Source organism: Tupaia chinensis, unplaced genomic scaffold (genome assembly GCF_000334495.1).
Source record: "Tupaia chinensis unplaced genomic scaffold, TupChi_1.0 Scaffold143584_1, whole genome shotgun sequence".
Taxonomy (NCBI): Eukaryota; Metazoa; Chordata; class Mammalia; order Scandentia; family Tupaiidae; genus Tupaia; species Tupaia belangeri.
This window is the reverse complement of record NW_006203430.1, coordinates 5,256,536-5,276,739: the sequence shown is the minus strand read 5'-3', so window position 1 is coordinate 5,276,739 and position 20,204 is coordinate 5,256,536. Positions and strand designations below refer to the sequence as shown.

Genomic DNA, 20,204 nt, shown 5'->3' with positions numbered 1-20,204 from the left:
GTGCCCAAGCTCACACTCTCCCTTTCATGTCTAGGATAGCCAAAAGCAGAGAACTCTCGAGTGTCAAGTCATTCATGGAAGAATTGGAGAAAATGAACAGCAACTCAACTCAACCTGCTTGGAGAAAATAAAAGGAAAAAGCAGTTTCCAGGGCAAGATCTGTGACTTTTGGACTTCTTACAAATCATTAAAGGGTCAGCTATAGGTAAGAGACTTCATATTCTCTTCTTTATTTTAGTTATTGTCACATAAACTTTGGGTTTCCAGAGTTCCTATTTGCTTTTAATTATTATTTATCACTACCATTTTCTCTAATGTCCTGGTGTTATTCAAGTGAATCAAAACTGAAAAGTTTACTTATTGTCTCCCTGCTGACTGGGAAAATTACCAGAAACAAAGTATAAGTGAAAAATTAGGCAAAGTACAGTGATATTAGTGCCTACGCCATTCCTAAGGAGGAAGGTTTCCCCAGGAATAGAATGTATTATTTTTTTAAAATTCAGACTGATCATTTGAATTCATAATCACTTCTCTATTATGCTAAAAAACCGTACATGACTTCTTTGGATCTTTGGCTCAATACTCACTTTGATGTTTTATTTATTGATGCAAAAAAGTACTTGCCTTTCAAGTTTGTTATCTCTCATTTCAATAGAATTTTTTCAAAGTATTAAGAAACTAGCTCCACAGTACTGTCTACCCTGTTTTAAATTGGCACAAGATTATGAAGTGTTATTGGTGCCCCTGGGTGTTTCCTGCCATTTAGTTTCAAACTAATAAGGAAATGCAGAGATTGGCTAGAAGTTGCTATGAATACTGTAGATAGACATTTATGCTGGAACACGCTCAAAGAAGTTCTTTAGAGAATGAGTTTTATCATACCAGGGGCTTTGTTTTCTTGGTTATTGAAATTATTTGTATTTGAAATAAGAGCTATTTCTCATCTTTGACCAAATATTTCATGTAGTTTGAACATCTATGTTTATGAAACCGTTCTGTGACATCTATGTTTATGAAACCCATCTGTGACATCATTATGTGCTCTTCAGGATAAGGAAAAAAAGTAATAGTGAAGGAAAAACGAATATAAAATATGATATAATTTTGGGAGAAGTGTCTATTACAAGTTCTTTGCCCATTTTAAAAAAGTTTTTGTTATTTATTTTTCTATTGAGCTGTAGCACTTTATTATATATTTTAGCTATTATTTTTTCATTGAATGTATGGCTGGCAAGTAATTTCTCCCATTTCAGTTTGCCTTCTCACCCTGCTAATTATTTCCCTTGTTGTGCAGACAAATTTTAGTGTGATGTAGTCTCCTTTTGTTTTGTTTTGATTGACTGTTTTTAGTGTTAAATCCAAGGAACCATTGTCAAGATCAATGCCATGAAGCTTCCCCATTTTCTTCTATAACTTTTATAGTTTCAGGTGTGTATGGTATAAGAAGAGGGTCTCATTTTATTGTTTTGTATATGGCTATCCAGTTTTCCCAAACTATTAGTTGATAAGACTATTCTTTATGTTTATTCTTCAAAGATGAGTGAATTACATGTGCATTGGTTTACATCTGGGCTTTCTATTCTATTCTATTCTATTGGTCTACATGTCTATTTATATGCCAGTACAATACTGTTTTGATTGCTGTAGCTTTGTAATATATTTTGGTACTAAATAAATAAGAGTAATGCCTCCAGCTTTGTTCTTTTTCAAGATTACTTTGTCTGTTTGCGGTCTTCCATGGTTCCATATGCATTTTAGTTTTTTTTTTTCTATTTTTGTGAAAAACCTCATTAGGATATTTATAGGGATTACATTGAATCTGTAGATCACTTTAGGTGGTATGGCCATTTTACTAATGTTAAGCCTTTCATTCCAAGAGCAAGCGATATTTGTTTGTATCTTCTTTAATTATTTTCATTTATATTAATGTTTTATCATTTTTAATGTACAAGTATCTATCTCCTTAGTTAGATTTATTCCTAGAGTGAAAATTCAAACTACAGAAGGAAAGAAAATATTTGCAGACCATATTCTGATAAAAGACTATTATTTGCTTGTCCTATCTAATGAAATCAGGTATGCTACAAAGAGAGAAAATCAAACTCAAAAGCCAATATTCAAAAGGAAGAAATAAAAATTATTTACACAAATAGGTACCAAAAATTTAGAACAATCAACTAGGGCAGGGTAGTGCTCTTGGGTTGGTGACAGTGGGTGTGATAGTATTCCCAGGTCTAAAGGGCATGGTAGGAAGTGTCTATAGGAGAAGCTGTGGCTGGTTAGCTGAATCCAATTGGAAGGCCAAGCAAAGGAGCCCCTTATAGTAGTCGGTGAAGCAGGGTGAAAAAGGATGGAGAGTGGTTCTGGGGGACCAATGAAAGGTATCTTCATATCCTCTACAACTTAATATGGAAAGCTCCTGGATTTTTTTCCTCTGAGCATATTCTGTTGAGCTTGGCCTCACCTTCTGAATACTTCATTCTAAGAATGAAGACACATATGGATTGACCTGGATAAAACCATTACCTCACAGATAAAGGTCATGGCTGAACACTGACTTGGGTGCAGACATTGAGACATTATGAAGAGTCCAAGTGAATGATTGACTGGGTGATGGGTTATTAACCACATGCAAATATGGCTTTACCTCAAATACATGACAAGCTAGGACTAATATGAAAATAGTGTACTAGAACGATTACTAAAGTATATTGGTGGCTGGAAAAGTGCAGAAGCCAGAGTGTACACCCTTCTACCTGGAGGCTACCTCACATTTCACAACACATTTCTTGTGAGAAATGTCATCAAGCACATTAAATATCTCTCTGGCTTGACCTGAGATATTCAAGTATCTGCTGCATGAAGCTGAAACATCAAGTGTGTGCTGGTGTGTGTGTGGGATGCCATCCTGAAGGCACCTACACACACTGGCCTGGAGTACTTGAACCAGGAACAATATGAAAGGAATAATTCTTGGCCACAAGAATGATTCTCTATCTTAACTAGATATTTTTAGTAAATATTCAAAATAATAAAGGACAAATTGAACAGCATAATGTATGTAAAGAATCAAGTATGGGGGCCAGCAGGTGGTGTAGTGGTTAAGAGCATTGGACTCCCATGTGGCCAACTGCAGTTCAGGTCCCAGACCTGGTGGCTTGCTTTCTCACTCTCTCTCTCTCATTCTATCCCTGTCTGGTCAAATTAAAATAAATAAATAAATGGATAAATAAAGTTAAATAAAATAATTATTAAAAATAACAAAAGATCAAGTATGATGGGGCCAGCCAGTGGTATGATGGTTGGGGTGGCTGGATCCCACATAGCCAGCTATGTGATCCAAGTCCCAGACCCAGTGGCCTGGGGAACATATTCAGAGGCTGGTAAAGGTGCCAAATGTTCCTCCAGCTCAGGAGGACAAAGACTGAGCAACATAGTGATCGACAGCTTTGATTGTCAAGGCTGCAAAGTGCTGCTTTGTGGTCACAAACTCATTTGTGCCCCTGAATTCCAAGGTAACAGCTACATGAGTCATCAGATAAAGAGGCGGTAGAATTCTTCAGATGGTGTTTCAGAGGGTGTAGGGCTATGGAGGTGGTTGTACAATAGATGTCAAAAACAAAGCGATCAAACTGAATCCATGGGTTTGATCTTGGACTAGAAGGTCACTAGTCAGACATACAGACTGCTCTCAAATGTGACAGTGCATTGCAGTAAAGGAGACAAATGTGTCGTTTCACTCTTTGGTGGCATGCCACTAGGTCTCAGGTCTTCCTTGATTGGGTGTGACTATATTAAGTATGTCAATACCAACATGGAAGTTGCATGCCATAACATCCTTACTTTTTTTTTTCCAATGTAAGTGTAATTTCTGTCTATTGAAACACCAGGAAAATAGGACTGTGATCAAATTGGGGCCCAATTTCACATTCAGAAATGGTTTATCTTGCAAGCCAGAAACACTCTTGGATCATGACAGGGATTTGAAGAATTTAGTCTTTTTCTTTTTGGATGAGTGATTCTCTTACTGGTAAGAAAAGAATGTTTATGCATTTTCTCATAAACCTAGAAATCAGTGGGAAATATTCACCCAAACTGCCTTTATTTGTTTTTGAAGCAGATGTAGCCTTAGGAAAAAACTCATGAAAGCTCAGATGTCTCAAGGACAGAGAAGCCCTTGTGGGACAGAAAAGTGTCTGGTGGACCTAGTCTCTCTGTAACCCCACCCAAAACCTCCCCAGTAACTTTGCCGCAGTGCATCCCTTTGTCCTGAAGTGCCTTATTGGATGCCACCTATTGGTTTCTGCCATGTACCTATGTCCTGTAGGAATTGGGTGTACAATCTTAAATCAAGAATTGCAGTGTTTGTGGGTGCTGCTGTGAGCATCATCCTTGTTCTCAGGGTATATGGAAAGAGTTGGTAGAGTAAAAAATAGCTCTTTCATTATCATTTAAGTTTTTTTCTTCCACCTGGACCCATGAGAGTCTTATAGTCAAGTAGTTCCTGTCTGTGTGTGTGAGACCCTAGGAGGGTGTCCTGGACTGCCAGCCCTTCTAATGGGGCCTTTCACGGTGGGCACTGCTGTTACCCTAGTGGGCTGCAGCTGTGGACCCTTATGACGATGTCACCTAGAGGTCATAGAGACTGGTCATGATGTGTGCTACTACTCTCCAGCATGGGAATAACTTGTCACATATGAGCAAATAGACCTTTTGTTCTGGGCTAGGTAGAGGTGGAACTCCAGAAATTTCCTTAAATTTTTTTCTTATATGTTATTCATAATAGCACATATGTACATACTAGAGAGGAAGGGGGAGAGAAAGAGACAGAAAACACCTCTGACTGGGTCTCATCACACCGTGGTCCCCTTTCCCCAGATCTCCAACTCCTCGTTATCTTACTGTGCACACACACACCCAGCCTGCCAACGGGGCCAGGGATTTAAACCAGTGGGCGTGCGGCTTTCAGCACTATAGCTGTATGCTACTGACTATGCCACCAGACCAGGGCTCCTTTTTTATTTTTTTCCAAAGTTTTATTTATCTGTTCTTTGAAAGAAAGAGACACAAGAGGATCTTCACACCACAATCCCTCCCAAGGCTCAGATATCCAGGATAACAGGTGCACGCTCACCCTGCATATACAGAGAGACCTTGAGACCTTCCCGTGAGAGTCTAGTTCTGTTACCCTTGAACTACTGTTTGGTCCCAGGAATTTCCTTTTGAGCCCAGGGTCACTGAGGATTTTCTAGTTTGAAGCCTAGCTCATACTTCAATTTTATAGTTGTCCAAAGAACAACTACTCTGACCTTGACCCTCATCAGCTACGACCTAGTAAGAGAGAAAGGATAAAAAAGTCTAGAAGAGCCTTCATTTTTTTCTTGATTTTCTTAAAACTTAGTATTTACACTACCTGCTACTAACTTAGGGTCTAGTATCTGAATGTACACGATGGAGTATCTTATGCTTGGTATGTAATATTTTAGTATCAGTTGTATCTTTTATATCTTCCTGAAACCATCTTGGTCTTGAATGAAAACTTCTGACTCTGAAACCTGAATGACTATTTCCTCAAGGTGCTAGAAACCATACAATAGGGAGATCATCGTGGCACACGTGGAGATTTACTTTTAGTGATCCTTATTTGTGTTCACATGACACAACCAAGATAACATGTGATACCCATGAGTGATACAGTGACAGGCATAAATATAATTGTGTTAGTGATGTGTAAATAAATTACATTGGTCCTTTGTAATGATTTATAGTGTCAGAAAGTGATATAACCACAGGAATTTCATGCCACCACCACCCCGCCCTGATGTAGTACATATAAATTAACTCCCATATATGTGGGTATGTAAGTATATATGTAAAATAATTTTAAAAAGCATAAATCGCTAAGTCTAAATGAGTGGCTATGAACTGCGTGGCTATAAATCTATCTTTTTTGGTAAATCACTGTGGTATTACTTAGCAGTGAACATAGTTTTTCACAAGATTTTATTATGCCCTTTAAAGATAGTATCAATATTGGGCAAGCCACATAGCCCAGCAGATTCCACTTGGCCAACTACTGTGGTGTAAATCTCAGCCTGGTGGCTTGAGAAGCACACTAGCATGTGTGTGTGCATACCCAAAATCCTGACAAGACGGAGACATGGAGGGAAAGATTGCGGAGTGACCACACCCCACTGAGTGGTGCTTTGTCTCTCTCTCTCTCTCATGAGCACAGGCACCCTCTCGCAATAATCATAACAAGGACATTATCCATGTTAATTAAATAGATCCATAGTTAAAAAGCATTTTGTGGGAATACTTTCCACATCTTTATTAAACTTGGCAGACATTAAGTTAGTATTTTCATGTTGAATAAACCCCCTCATAAGCACCACAACTTAAAATATAATCTACATATAAAGCACTTTGGTACTCCATGCCAATGTTCTAACTTAACACCGCCGTGAATGCGACAGCATTTAATAAAGTTAATTCTTAAATACGAGGATGACTCTCAACCTGGATTGTGGTTTCTGTGCTTGCTTTTGTTCTATCAGGGCTTCTGGCCAGTCATCAGTCTCTCCATCAGTCTATCAGTAATGACTCTTGGTGTTTAGATAGCACCAGTTAGCACATAATCTACAGAAATGTCAGAATTGAACTCCTGCATACTTCTAACGTCTCTGTGAGAAAGAAGCACACTATACAAGGTGACCCTGAAATTCAATGTAGGGACAGAGTCATCCCAATGGTAGGGTAGAAACCGAGTCAAGACGGCAAGTCCAGTGGCAAGATAACTTTACACAAAGGCTTGGCTGTACCCCAAGTCTAACAGAGGGAGCACCCCACACGGGTGGACAGCCAGCTACCAAAGCACCAAAGCTCTATTTCTGTGTTTTTATCTTTGAAGGGGGGCAGAGATGCCAGGGTTTGGCTCTTTCTGCTTGCCAGGCAGTGTGAGCCAGGAAGAGGAAACTGTGCAGTGAATAGACACTTTTCTATGTCACTCATAAGGCATTAAACATACTGCAACCACCTCCTGTGTCACTGCTCCCGTCTGTCTGCAAACAGGATCGCTTCTGCTGTTTTCCCGACAGCTCTGTCTCTGAAAAGGACAAAGGAGCAGCATACCTTCTGCACCCACCAGAAACCGACGTAACAAACACCTCTGCAACAAGTTAAAAATGACTGATGTAAAAATAGTTTAAATTACTTTGAAACTTTAATTACACATACTATTCCACTCAGCATTTCAGAAATGAAAGCTTGGATTCTCTCGTTTTTTTTGCAGAAAGGCCATAAAGGTGGTTTAGCTAAACCTCGTGTCTTTTCCTATGTACATATCTACACCTGCATCTCTTCTTTAATAGAAGGTATCTTGAGCGCAGTCCCAAACCAACGTGGCTGCACTGGGTTCCAGCACACAAATCTCAGAGAGAAAAACAGTTTCCAAGGGGAAGAAGCAACTGCCACAAAATGGCAGGGAAAGTTGTCCCTAGGTATTTGTTGCTTTTAAGTTCGATTCAGAAATCTAATAATAATTATGAAGAAAGAAAATAAGAGGACCTTGCTCTCACCCAGGCTCCCTCTACCAAACACGCTAGCCTGAAACTCTCTGTAGTCTTAAAGTGCAATTACTGTGGTGAAGTCCTCAGGCCAGGGATCAGGCTGGATGGAGTTCAAAGCAGAAACTTCAAACATGAGCTGTTCGTGACTCAGGGGCTGGGAGGGAGGGAGAGAAGAAAAGGAACGACAGTTCTTGGGCATTCAAGTGATTCAGAAGACTAAATGTCCTCTCTTTTTGTAAAGAAGATCTGTACATTGTAAAGAATCCTGGTTTGGAAAAATAGAATTTTCTAAAAACTTCTATCTGAGGATTTCCCAGTGCGGGAGAGTCCAAAGGCAAACAAGCAGAGCAAACAGCAGGGGATGGGCACTTTTCCCAGAGGCCTGGCCAGACTGGTGGCTGCGACCGTCTTCGGTGAAGTCGTCAGCCCTAGGTGAAGAGGAGGCACACTGGACTAAGGGCATCTGGTAAGACGTGGCCCTTTTCTCTGGTCTGTCTGGACTGGACCCATCGCTGGGCCTCTGGCCGTTGAAGAGCAGATAGCGTCCCCGGGCATCCTGCTCCATCTTGAAGATCTCATACTCTGTGTGAGGTAGTTTTATTCCCAGGGCCACGCAGCCATTGGTGTGGGTCACATCCTGCTGGACGCCCACCTGCCAGGAGCCCTCGGCCCCACACTCGTTCCCGTTGAAGACATTGAGGAGTGAGGCTGTGGCTGCATCCATGGGGGTAACCTTCATGTGGTTCACTGCCAAGGGAAGAGGAGAGCTCTGTGACTCCAAGGCTGTAGACGTGTGTGCAGAAACCCACCAGCAAATGCTGGCCACACACTCTTGACAAGACTTTTATTTTTTTCAAAAAACCATCCTACCTGACGACCCACCAGATGGCAGCAGAAATAAAGGATTCTCAGGCGGGAAAATGTCAGTGAGTTGACTTGAATAGTCGCACCAAATATGAGGGGTCTTCAAAAAGTTCATGACAAATGTGTATTATAAAAAAAGCTACGCAGGGATTTCAATTTTTCTTCACACCAAGATAGACTCCTACTTTCATTCCATTTTTCTGTGAACTTTTTGAAGTCCCCTGGTATATAGCAGGTAAGCCAGAAAACAGAGATGACATTTGAGGTATAAACACTGAGTCCGGACTGCAGTTAATCATGCCTGTGAGTGCGAGACCAAACCATGGCACACGATGTTCCTCAAAAAGGAGTATCTGCTGATGTGGACTCTTTGGGATTGGAAAAATACTGAACAAATGCTGAAATTGTGTTTTTACGAAAAGGTTCTGAGGTTTCTTGAAGTTTTGGTATCAAATACCAACACTTGTTAGCATTTTTACAGATTAAGACAGGCCCAAGAGTCTGGTATCTAAAATAAGTTAGTCTACAAGCAAGAACACATGGATAAATAAGATAAATAAAAATGCCAGCACTTGTAGACTATTGCTTTTAAAAGTCCTCCCAGAGGACCACATTCTGTGAATAACACAATGAGCTTTGGGGTAGAAAGAGATGAAGGCTGTTTTCCCTCAATTATCAAAAGTCCAGTGTTCCTAGAGCAAACTTTCCTTCCTCAAAGGAGGGTTAAGATGCTCTAGGACTTCTCCGGGTTAATAGAACGTTTTATATTAACAGGTCCAAACCATGGAATCCACCCAGGAGGAATCACAGCCAAGACCTATGTCATTCCCCTTTATTGGACATGGTAGGGCTGACACCATCTTACAAAGATGTTCAAACTTTTAAAATAAAAAAAATTCCAGCAGTCACATGGTAGTACAGTGGTGGCATGACTGCACCCACACGGGAAAAGGTTCATGTCCTGGGACCTCCTTGAGCATGCCAGGGATGTGCACATGCTGCTGACCCTGTCTAGCTGAGCCTGTGGATTGCAGTGAGGAGACTGCTAGGGATGCCTATCTCTCTTTCTCTCTTTCTTTCTCATGGAAATAAATAAATAAATATACTTTAAAAAATTCTAGAAAAAGCAACCCCATACTCTCTCCCTTGCTGATATAAGGCAGGTGCACTCAACCCTCTCCTCTGGGTTAGGAGCTCAGCACACAGCCTGTAGCTTCCCAAAGATGTTCCCATCTTCTAGCATGTGACAACCTCTCAAGTGCAGGGCACGCTGAGGTTTGGAAATGGTGACTCTGAGCACCTGTGGCGTTGCTAATATCTCCTCTTTCTTGCCCACCTAAGAAAGTGCTCTGGCACATAAGAATCATGTTATCAAAGGGACAGCTCAGAATTATTTGGAACACAGATTTGACACTTCACATGCAGTGCCATCCTCCCTGGGCCGCACCCGGCCCCTGCCTCCCAGAGGCCTGTGTTCCATCAGTGCCCGAACTAATGGGCCAAGCCCACTCACCAGGGCTCATTTAGAAAACGGTGGAGCTCAGGGGGCATTAAGAAAGACTTCCTGGAGGCTTCCTGATAAAACTCCCTGATTTCTTCCCAACAGTTCAAGCAGAAAAGAGACCTTTTCCCTCAGCCATGGCTTCATCAAAAGAAACCACTCCAGACTATTCTGTGAGGACTGGGGGAAGAAGTCCTACCTTTGAACACAAACTCTGTGCCCCCCATGACCTTGGAGGAGAGCACACCGCGGCTGTAGCGACCCCGGGCGTAGATGGTGAAGGTGGGGTGTTTGCAGACAGGGTCTGAGTAGTGGTAGTAGTGCCCCTCCCAGGTGTTGTTGTTGTCGTGGAAGATGAAGTGGCGGGTGAGGAAGAGGACTTCGGGGCGCACCTCACAGCGCTGGCTCACCCACTCCCCATGCAGGCCGATGGTCAGGTCCGCCTTTGGGGGCAGAATGGGCGGGCGGTGTTCATCCGATCGGTAGATGATCCGACAGGCTATGCAGGCATGGTCGTGGTTCTGAAGCCAAGAAACACATACACTTAGAGACCTCTGTCCTCCCAAAAGCAGTGTACATGCGCTCCCTTACAAGTGGGATCTTCCCATAGTTATAATCTTGCAAGGCACCAGGTCACCATCATTCATAATCTGAACTCCCAAGAAGAAACGGGAGCCATGCCTGGTACAGACCAAGCAGTGAGGTGTGCCTGTGTGTGTCATGTTGTGTACGCACAACTGCACGCCTGCGTTTACCTGACAGTACAGACCCACCTAAACAATCAGGTGTGACATGGACTCTTGAGACCCCTACTGTCTTCAGATTACATGTGCTAGACACTTGAGTTCAAAAAGAAAAATGATAGCACCTCAGATTAGGAGAGTTACCTCATGTTAGGATGGCTACTATTAAAAAAAAAAAAGAATGTTGAGACAGATGTGGAGAAATGCACCCCCTTGTGCCATACTGTGGGAATAAAAACAGGTGCAGCTACTGTAGAAAAATTATGACAGTTCTTCAAAAATTAAAGATACAATTACCATATATCCAGCTCTTCCACTGCTGGGCATACACCCGAAAGAACTGAAAACCAGAACTGGGACAGGTAATTACCCACCAAAGGTCATACTAGTATTATGCACAGAAGCCAAAAGTTGGAAGGGCCCACTGACAGATGAATGGATCAGTAAAATCAGCCTTGAAAAGGAAAGGACGGTGGCAGCCAGGGGCTGAGGAGCCATGTGGAGGAGGTAGAGTTTAACGGTGCAGAGTTTCAGTTGGGATGGTGAAGAATTCTGAGGACGGTGGTGATGGCTGCACAGTAACCTGAGTATACTTAATGCTAACGAGCCGTGCACTTAAAATGGTTAAGATGGTATTTTTTAAGAAACCACAATAAAACTAAAGGAACTACTTTAGAAATTTGGCAAGACCAATACCTAAGAGCCAGACTCCTCCCACACCCTACATCCCACTCTAAATTCTCACAGACCCAAATGATGGAAAATAAGCTCCCCTCAACACCAGCTGACCACTTTTCTCTGCTACTGAACACCACCTCTTCAGCCAGGATCACTCTCCTAAGGTGATGACAGTTCAGCCACATCCTCATCTTGAGCCTCAGGACCCCTGCCCTGCTGTTCTTAAAGAAGAGCATGACGTTGGTACCACCTCATGCTCTAACTCTGGGAGCAGTCCCATTCTGAAACAGACAGGCTGGTGGCTGTGACCTCTTCCCCCCTCCTTTTCTGAGCCAAAGAGCAATTGATCCCCAACATATTCCAGCAGCATCTCTTACAAGAACACAGAACCTTACTCCCCTCCTACCTACCCGCATCTAACTAAGCTTGCTAGACTCTTCCTCAACTGATACCTCAACACATCTTTTTGGGGATCCAAACTCCCACCTTCTTACAATGGCCAGAAATGAAACAGACACAGTTAATTTTCTTTTACCCTCATAGGGCATGTGCGCTTGCCAGAGAGAGACAGGGAGAAGGAAAGTGAGAAATCACCCCCCAGGGGCAGTGGCCACACCACAATTCCTTTTTCATTCTCCTCTTGAGATTTTGAGCATTCATGTGCATGTGTAGGGAGTCATTTTCAAGTCACCAGGTCCAGGACTCTAACTGCAATTGATAGGACTAGAACCACTGTGGGAATCCAGTGCCTTAACCACCACAACACCTGCTGGTCCCCACAATCAATGTTTTTAAATTCCCAAACTACAGATAGCAAAAGTTGTGGGGAATGGGACAGAGGAGATGGAGTTTGAGGTTGTATAAGGAAACAGGTCACCACTGAGGCCTTGTGGAATCTGTTTGGGAGCAGGTGGCATGGCCGGCAGGCATCCCTGCAGCCAAGGAGTCGCATGTGGAAGTGGCATGGAACTAGTTCCTCGGGTAATTTGAAGATTTGCTGCCCTGACCAAAGAAGAGATCCGAGTGGCTCCTCTCTTTGCAGAACATGCCCACCAGGAGGGAGTACTGGCCAAGGGGCCTGGCCAGGGGTGGGGTCCTGCAAGCTTCAGTGTCTCTGTTAGCAGGCATCGGCACCAGGATAACACTATCCCGTTTGTGAAATCCTAGAGAGCTGAATCCGAGTCTTCCGCTGCTGTTCTTTGGTCTGAGCGCGTGTGCTGCAGGGGTCCAGGAGCCAGGAGAGTAGGCAAGGGTGTTGGTGATGATGTCCTGAACTAACGGAGCAGCTGTGTGCAGAGCCTGCACTGGGCTTGTTACAGACATGCACCATTCCATCCTGGACTCCTGAATATCAGAACCCCCTTCTAGGGTGAAACATCTGGAACCTTTGCCTCAGAGTAGTTTACTAAGGAAACAACAGCAAAGATACTGAACTTGCTGATGCACTCTTTTGACTCAATTTGTATTTTATTCACCCTCACGTGCATGTGGAAGACAGTAGGAGACAGGTAATTTACTTAGTTGTGATACCAAGTGGGTGCACTGGGTGGAACCACCTTACTCTACCACTCACTTCTTGCAGCCGTTATGCAAGTTGAGTATAATGATGACCATTGTATAAAGGAGGAAGCTGAAACTAAGAAATGGAAACATGGCCAAGGTCACCAGCTGTGAAGTGGCGTGGGTCTGGCCCACAGCCCTCAGGACCTGGCCGGAGCCGTCTCTTTCTGTGCTGCAATTAAGCCCCACCCTAAGGAGCCAAGTACAGGGTACAGGTATTCTTCCTGCTCTGCTTCCTGCTGTAGCTTGCAGAGAGCAGTTTGCTGCTGACCATAGGCTACAGGGGGAATTTCTCCCCTGTGCCCTCACAGGTCACCCACAGGGAGGTGTAGGTTAACAAATGCACCAAGCCCAGAAACAGCAAAAACCTGGCCTTCATCTCACTGCTGCAGCCATTCAGTCTCATCATCTGTAAGTCACAAACGTGTCAGCAAAGGAAACCATCTCTCTCATAAACTGCGACCTTATGCTCTTCTAACGAGCACAGCCACACACGTGAGCAGCACAGAGTTCTCCAGGAAAAGCCCGGGGGATGGGAGCTGGGAAGCCTCTCCTGCTACCCTCACCCACCCTCTCCAAGGAAGCTGAACATCTAGCCAAACAGCAATCACGACAAAATCACAGCAAGATATGTGAGAGAGATGTGTAAACCAAAAGCCTATGGCAATGGAGATCTCCCATTGTAGGTAACAAATGCTGCAGCAACCACCCTGGGCCTGGGAGTGGAAAGGACAGCATTCCAATGGCTATGGATGAAGGGGAGTCATCTAATTAAGATGGGGTGGCCTCAGACCCTGTGCTCCCTGATTCCCCACCTGAGCTCCAACCCTCCCCTCCCACCATAGCTCTGATCGGATTGGCAGTGCCACATCTGCTTTGCACTCCCATTTGGGAGAACAGCAGGGCAATCCTGAGTTCAAGGTGGGACAGCTCCTGACTCAGAGGTGTCCTGTGACTCTTGTGTTCAAGAGCCCAGCCTCTGACATCCAGACTTACTCTTGCTGGGTCAGCTCGAAGCCCTGCAGGCAAACTGTGGACACCCTGACATCCCTGGACTGTGTAAACTCTCAATGGAAGCCTTTCTACCCTCAACCTAGCCAGCTCTTGTCTCTGGGTATGCCAGTGTTACAGAACACGTCAGCAAGAGAGGATGTCCTGGCAGACAGCTGGAGCTATCTCGCACCGAGCAAACTGCTGAAAGCTAGGAAAGCAGTTGAAACCTTCCAAGGCCCAAGCAGGAACACAAATAGGAGGTAGGTGTGCACACTGCCTTGAGGCTCTGGCTCTCAACCTCTTTCAGGCCACCCTGCCTTGATTAGACAACTCCCCTTTATCCACAGTCATTGGAATTCTGTTCCTTCCTTCTTTCTTTCGTAATAAAATATATACAGTATAAAATTTACCACTTTAACAATTGTAATAAAATATATACAATATAAAATTTACCACCTTAACAATTTTTAAGCGTATAGTCCAGTAGCATGAAGTACATTCACAGTTATCTAGCCATCATCATCCATCTGAGCTGAAATTCTGCATCCATTAAACACCAACTCCTCACTCGCCTTCCTCACAGTCACTGGAAAATACCATTCCATTTGCTGTCTTTCTGAATTTGACTGCTCTAGATACCTCTTGGAAATGGAATCATACAGCATTTTTCCTAGATTGTGACTGGCTTATTTCACTCAGCATAAGGTCCTCAGGGTTCATTCACGTTGTAGTTTGTTTCAAAATTTCCTTCTTCTATAATGTGGAATCATTTTCCACTGTATGTCTACACCACCTTTCATTCATTTATCTGTTGATAGACTCTTAGGTTGTTTCTACCTTCTGGCTACTCTGAGTAATGCTGGCAAGACCGTGGGTGTACAAATATGTTCCAACCCCCATTTCAGTTCTTTTGGGTATATACTCAGAAGTGGAATAGCTGAATTGTATGATAATCTGATGTCTAATTTTTCTAAGGAACCACCAAACTGCATCTGCTCATTTTATATTCCCACCAACAATGCACAAAGGTTCTCATTTCTCCACAAGCTTCCTAGCACTTGGAATTTTTAATTTTGTCTTGCTTTGTTTGGATAACAGTCATCCTAATAGGTAATTTGGTAATTCACTATGGTTTTAATTTATATTTCATAATGACTGGTGATGTTGAGTAACTCTTTTTTATATACTTACTAGACATGCAAATGTGTATCTGTAGAGAAATTTAAGCCCTTTGCTAATATTTTAATTTTGTTGTTGTTTTGTTACTAGTTTGTCGACTAGTAAGAGTTAACTCTTCCTAGTCAACTAGCAGAGGTCAACTAGTTACTCTTTGAAAAGACTCTTTAGGCATCATTAATAAACCAAAGATGTCATAAACAAAAGTTATCTTTTTGGCCCCTCTGTGGAAATTATGAACAAGGGGACTGCTTTGTAGATAGGTTTAAAATATATCATTTGTACTTTAATTCTCATAACATTTGGCTTACATGAAAGAAACCAAACCATAGAGGAATAACTATGGAGAAATAGAAATTGGAAGGCTATATATTATATAGGCTCTGAAGTTTCTTTTCTTTCTTTTTTTCTAGGTTTTTGCCATAGGGCACAAGTGCTCGCTGGTGAGAGACAGAGAGAGATGGTGAGAGAACATGAGAAATCATTCCCCAGGGGGGATGGCCATGACACTATCCTTTCTCTATTCTCCTCCTAAGATTTTTGGGCATGCACACACACAAGCCTGGTGTGATTTTCAAGTCACTAGGTCCGGGATTCAAACCACCATTGGTCATATGGGAGTCTAGTGCCTTAACCACCATACAACTACCTTCTGGCCTCTGAAGTTTCTCTTTTATAACATGCTATTCTGAAATAGTGACCTTTCAAGATTAACAAATGCAAAGAGAATTACATGTGCAATTTTTAAACAGGATGAGTAATTCACAGTATGAAATATCGTTTGCTTTATAAAATAACTTTTTTTTTTTTTTGGATCCACGTTCTGATACATGATTCTCATTTAAGAATTGTCCTTTCCCAGGCTCACTGACTTGGCTTCTACATCACTCCCTTTCCCTGAGTCTTAGAAAGGGCTATTTAAAGTCAGAGTTTCTGTACACAGAAGATTTGAAGGTTAAAGCAGAAGAATCAGAAAGTGTTTCCTTGTTACTATTCTTTATGTCACTATAAAAAGGCTTAATTTAGGGAAGGAAGGCAGAAAAAAAATCCCTATACAATAAATATCTGAAAAGAAAAAAGAAATCAAGCATATTCTAAAAATATAAAGTAAAGCTTACACTTTATAAGTGAGCAATATTCTAGGCAGAGAGTGGGGTTTGCCTCTGCTCTCGATTCCTACACAGCCCCCTTGGAAACAAGTCAAATAATTGCAGCTTGTTTGCTGGATGGACATTTAGAGAAGGTTCAAGTACAACACCTCCCTAAGTTTTATAACTTTCCAAAGGAACCATGGGTACCTTTCACAGATGAGGCAACCAAGGCACACACAGAGAACATAACTTGGCTCAGGTGACTTAACAAGCCAAGAGTAGAATCAGGACCGTAAGTTGGTCTTAGGACTTGCTGAGTGCTACCGCTCAGGCTGAGCTTCTGCAAAGAACAGATGTCTCTCTATCAAGGACTCCAGTCCCTGGAAAAGGGCTTCTCTGCCTGATGACTGATGGGCCTGTGCAGGCTTTCTTCCATTCCCTGCCAATATTTATTTCTGGAGAGTTGGTTCGTCAACAACATTTGCTGACAGCATCCACTTGGTTTCACCGTCAGCCCCAAATGGAAGAAATTACTTGATATGATCTTGTTGTGAATAGATCAACTTGGAAAGGAGGCTGAATCAAATACAAGTCTTCAAAAGCAGTGTTTCTTAGGCTAAAAGTTTTGTTCAAGGAGGAGGAGCAATGGAAATAGATGATGCAAACTTCCTTTCCTCGGGTTTTGTTCTAGGGGATGAAAAAACGCATTCATATTTCTCAGAAAGAAACCTGCTGTGCCCAGCAGCTCATGTCAAAAGCCTTTCTTTTTCTAAAAGAGTTTATTTCCCAAGGAGAACTGTACCCTCAACAGGATCTTCATGCCACCATCCTCTCTCAGCTCTGCAACCAGCCAGGAGTGTAGATGCAACCAGTGTGTTGAGGTCGACCTGGGTGTGAACCAGGAGTCTTCCCACGTGGCCTCCAGCATTGTGCAACAGCACCCCTATTGTCTGGGCCACCACAGTTGGGCCAGAAATCTTTTCTTAAAACTGCAATTTTCTGCATGTTTGAGGAACTTTCTGCTGTAGGTGGATGGCAGCACAACAATAACACAGCTGGACCCACATAACAAAGGTCCTGAGTTCACATTGCAGAATCTCCTTGAGCACACCAGGCGCATAGGCACATATTTGTGATCTGGGCCAGCTGAGACTGGGTGTGAATGGTGGCTCGAAGACACTATCTGGAGTGTCTTTCCCTCCTATCAAAGAAATAAATAAACAAACTTTGAAGAAATAACCAAAAAAAAAAAGTGCTATAAAGAATCCTGTCTGTACATCCTTGGAGGGTCTTCTCCATTGCCTTTAAGTTCTTTGAGGCCAAGATCTAAGAGTTCTCTCTTTTCTGTATTTCCCACACCATCCAGGAAAGTGCTGCGGATGCAGTGGGTGTGAGAAAGGCTCCAGGCAGGCAGGCTGACTGTAAAAGCTGACACTGAACACGTAACAAGATGAACAGAGGAGGCAGCACTCATCAATGATGAGAACTAGCCCATCTTGAGGGAGGGACTTCTTGGGGGGCTTTTCAGATTCCAGATTTTAGGAGCTGATAGACTTGGGTTCATTTTGATCACATAAAAGGAGCAGCATGATTCCACATTCAGAGAGAACAGTGGCCACCCATGCTGAGCGCCTTTGGCTGTGACTTTAGGTGCAGATGGCCAGGGCTGAATGGCTGACGACCCTGCTGCAATGAAGTGAGTATCTACCTCCCCTCAGAATTCCTATGCGGACACCTAATCCCCAGAGAGTAACAGGAGGTGGGACCTTTGGGAGGTGACTACCTAATGAGGATGGGTCCTCCCCACCTCATGGGGTTGGCCTTGATGTCCTTATAAAACAGGCCAGAGGATTTACTTGCTATCTTCCTCCAAGTGAGGAAACAGTGAGAAGTTGACAGTGTGTACTCTGGGAAAGTGCCCTGACCAAATCCCATCATGCTAGTGCCTTGATCTCGGACTTTCAGCTTCTGGAACTTGGGGAAATTCGTGGCTATTGTTTATGAGCCTGCTCCTGGCAAGCAGGAGCAGCCGATGCCCACTGAACGCAGTGATGCATAAACCCAGTGCAGGCTGGTCACCCCTGCCAGCAGGAGGCACATACTCTAGGGTACAAGGGCACTCAGAGGACCGTAAGAGACACTGCACTGCCATCCACAGCCTGTTACAAAAATCTATGAAGGGTCTGGATCAAGAGTGGGAAGAAGGAGAGAAAGGTGGATTGCTGACTCCTGGGTTTGTAGCTGGCCAAAGTCAACTGAACACTCTTCTGTGTCCTGGAGTTACGAGGGGCACCTGCTGGGTCTTCAGAAGCAGCAGTATACTTCCAAAAATGACTTTTCTAAGAAGTTTAGAATCTAAGAAATCAGCTCACAAAAGCCTTTCCTGTTTTTTTTTTTGTTTTGTTTTACTTTTTTTGGGGAGAGGTTTTTGCTATAGGGTATGTGCGCTCGTCAGACAGACAGAGACAGACAGAAAGCGAGAAATCACCCCCCAGGGGGATGGCCACGCCGCAATCCCTTCTCCTCCATTCTCCTCTCGGGATCTTGAGCATGCACGCACATGCGCCCAGCGTGAGTTTAAGCCACCGGGTCCAGGACTTGAACCGCGGTCGACTACGTGGAAGTCTAGCGACACAGCCATTACGCCAACTGCTGGTCCCCAAAAGCCTTTCCTGTTTCAGGAAACATCGGCAATCACAAAAGATCATTTGCCTCTGTCTGGCCTATAGATATGCACCGTGTACAGAACAGATAGATTAATAAAACCACTAGAGACTGGTTCTTTAGGGGAATTGCTTCCAAACAAAAACAGATTTAAAGTATGTTCACTTACATCTTCCATGACAGAGAGACAGAGACAGAGAAACAGTCCCCCCAACAGAGTCCTCATACCATGCTCCACCCCCAGCCTAGCAAACTGAGATCATGGGCATGCATGTACCCAGCATACATAGGGAGACCTCAGGATGCGAACCTAGGACCTCCTCATGTGAGTCCGGCACTGTGGAAGTCTGCATTACTGCTGTGCCACTGGATGGCCCCTGAAGAAACTATTTTTACTTAACTGTTTCTTCCACTCCTATGCATTTTAATACATTTATTTAAAGTAGACACATTTTCATAATTAACTTGTTAAATCTGCTGTAAGCTCAGGGCCCTTTAGCATGCCCTACTCCTCCCCCTACTCTCTTCCATGGTGCTCAGAGCACTGTTTCACCAGCCAGGACTTAATAGGCACTGATTTCCTGCTGGCCTAGGCTTTCTGTCTGTCCTGTCAGCTTCCTTGCCTTTTAAGGGATAAAATGTTTACCCCTTGCACTGTCCCTGACAACAAATATTTCCCGGTCTGCTAATTCTTTAAATAAAGCAACCTTGCATGCCTGTTTATCTGCTGAAATACCCTGGAGTCAAGAAATATAATGAACTGTTTCTGCAATAAAAGTATGTGCCAGCAGCCGGGGAGGACAACGATCCCGAGGCATGCCAAACCTTGGCCGTATGGTGGCATAGTGTTAAAACGTGATGCTGAGCAAGGCTGACCCACGTGGGAAGGTTTCGGGTTTGCATCCAGAGACCTCCTTGAGTACATCAGACACTCACACGTCCATGATCTGGGGCTGGCTAAGGCTGGGGTTAGACTGTGGTGTGAGGATCCTGTTGAGGATACTCTCTCTCTTTCTCATTCACAAGAGAAATAAACTTAAAACAAACAAACACACACAAAACCTTTGCCTAAAGAAAATGTCCACAAAAGGAGCTCTTTCAGTGTCAAACCCTATCACTGGACCTCAAATGTTAGCTCCACTTTTTCCATATAATGTATACCATTTTCTGCCTTACAATTAAGTGCTTGCCTGCAAGTGTTTCTTTAAGGTCATCCTTCACCTACGACTGGCTTCTGAAACGTCTCAGGGCATGACTCCTTGGTCTTCTGGTCCTCCACCAGCTCTTTCATCTCCCATCACCTTTGCAAATCCCTCCCCTTTACCTACACCGGCAGAAAGAAAAGGGACACGGAATTACTCCCCAA

The 20,204-nt window shown here is 43.4% G+C and overlaps 1 protein-coding gene across 1 annotated transcript in view; it reads right to left on the bottom strand.

Annotated features, from left to right (window-relative positions):
• Window positions 1–6,295: 6,295 nt before the first annotated feature.
• Window positions 6,296–20,204, bottom strand: part of APCDD1 (APC down-regulated 1) — a 44,200-nt gene continuing 30,291 nt past the window's right edge. Inside the window, exons 4-5 of the mRNA XM_006164033.3 lie at window positions 10,133–10,454; window positions 6,296–8,315 (exon numbers count right to left, since the gene is read on the bottom strand). Of these exons, the coding sequence (XP_006164095.1) occupies window positions 7,867–8,315; window positions 10,133–10,454 (771 nt within the window). The 3' untranslated portion in view covers window positions 6,296–7,866. The remainder of the gene's footprint in view (window positions 8,316–10,132; window positions 10,455–20,204) is intronic.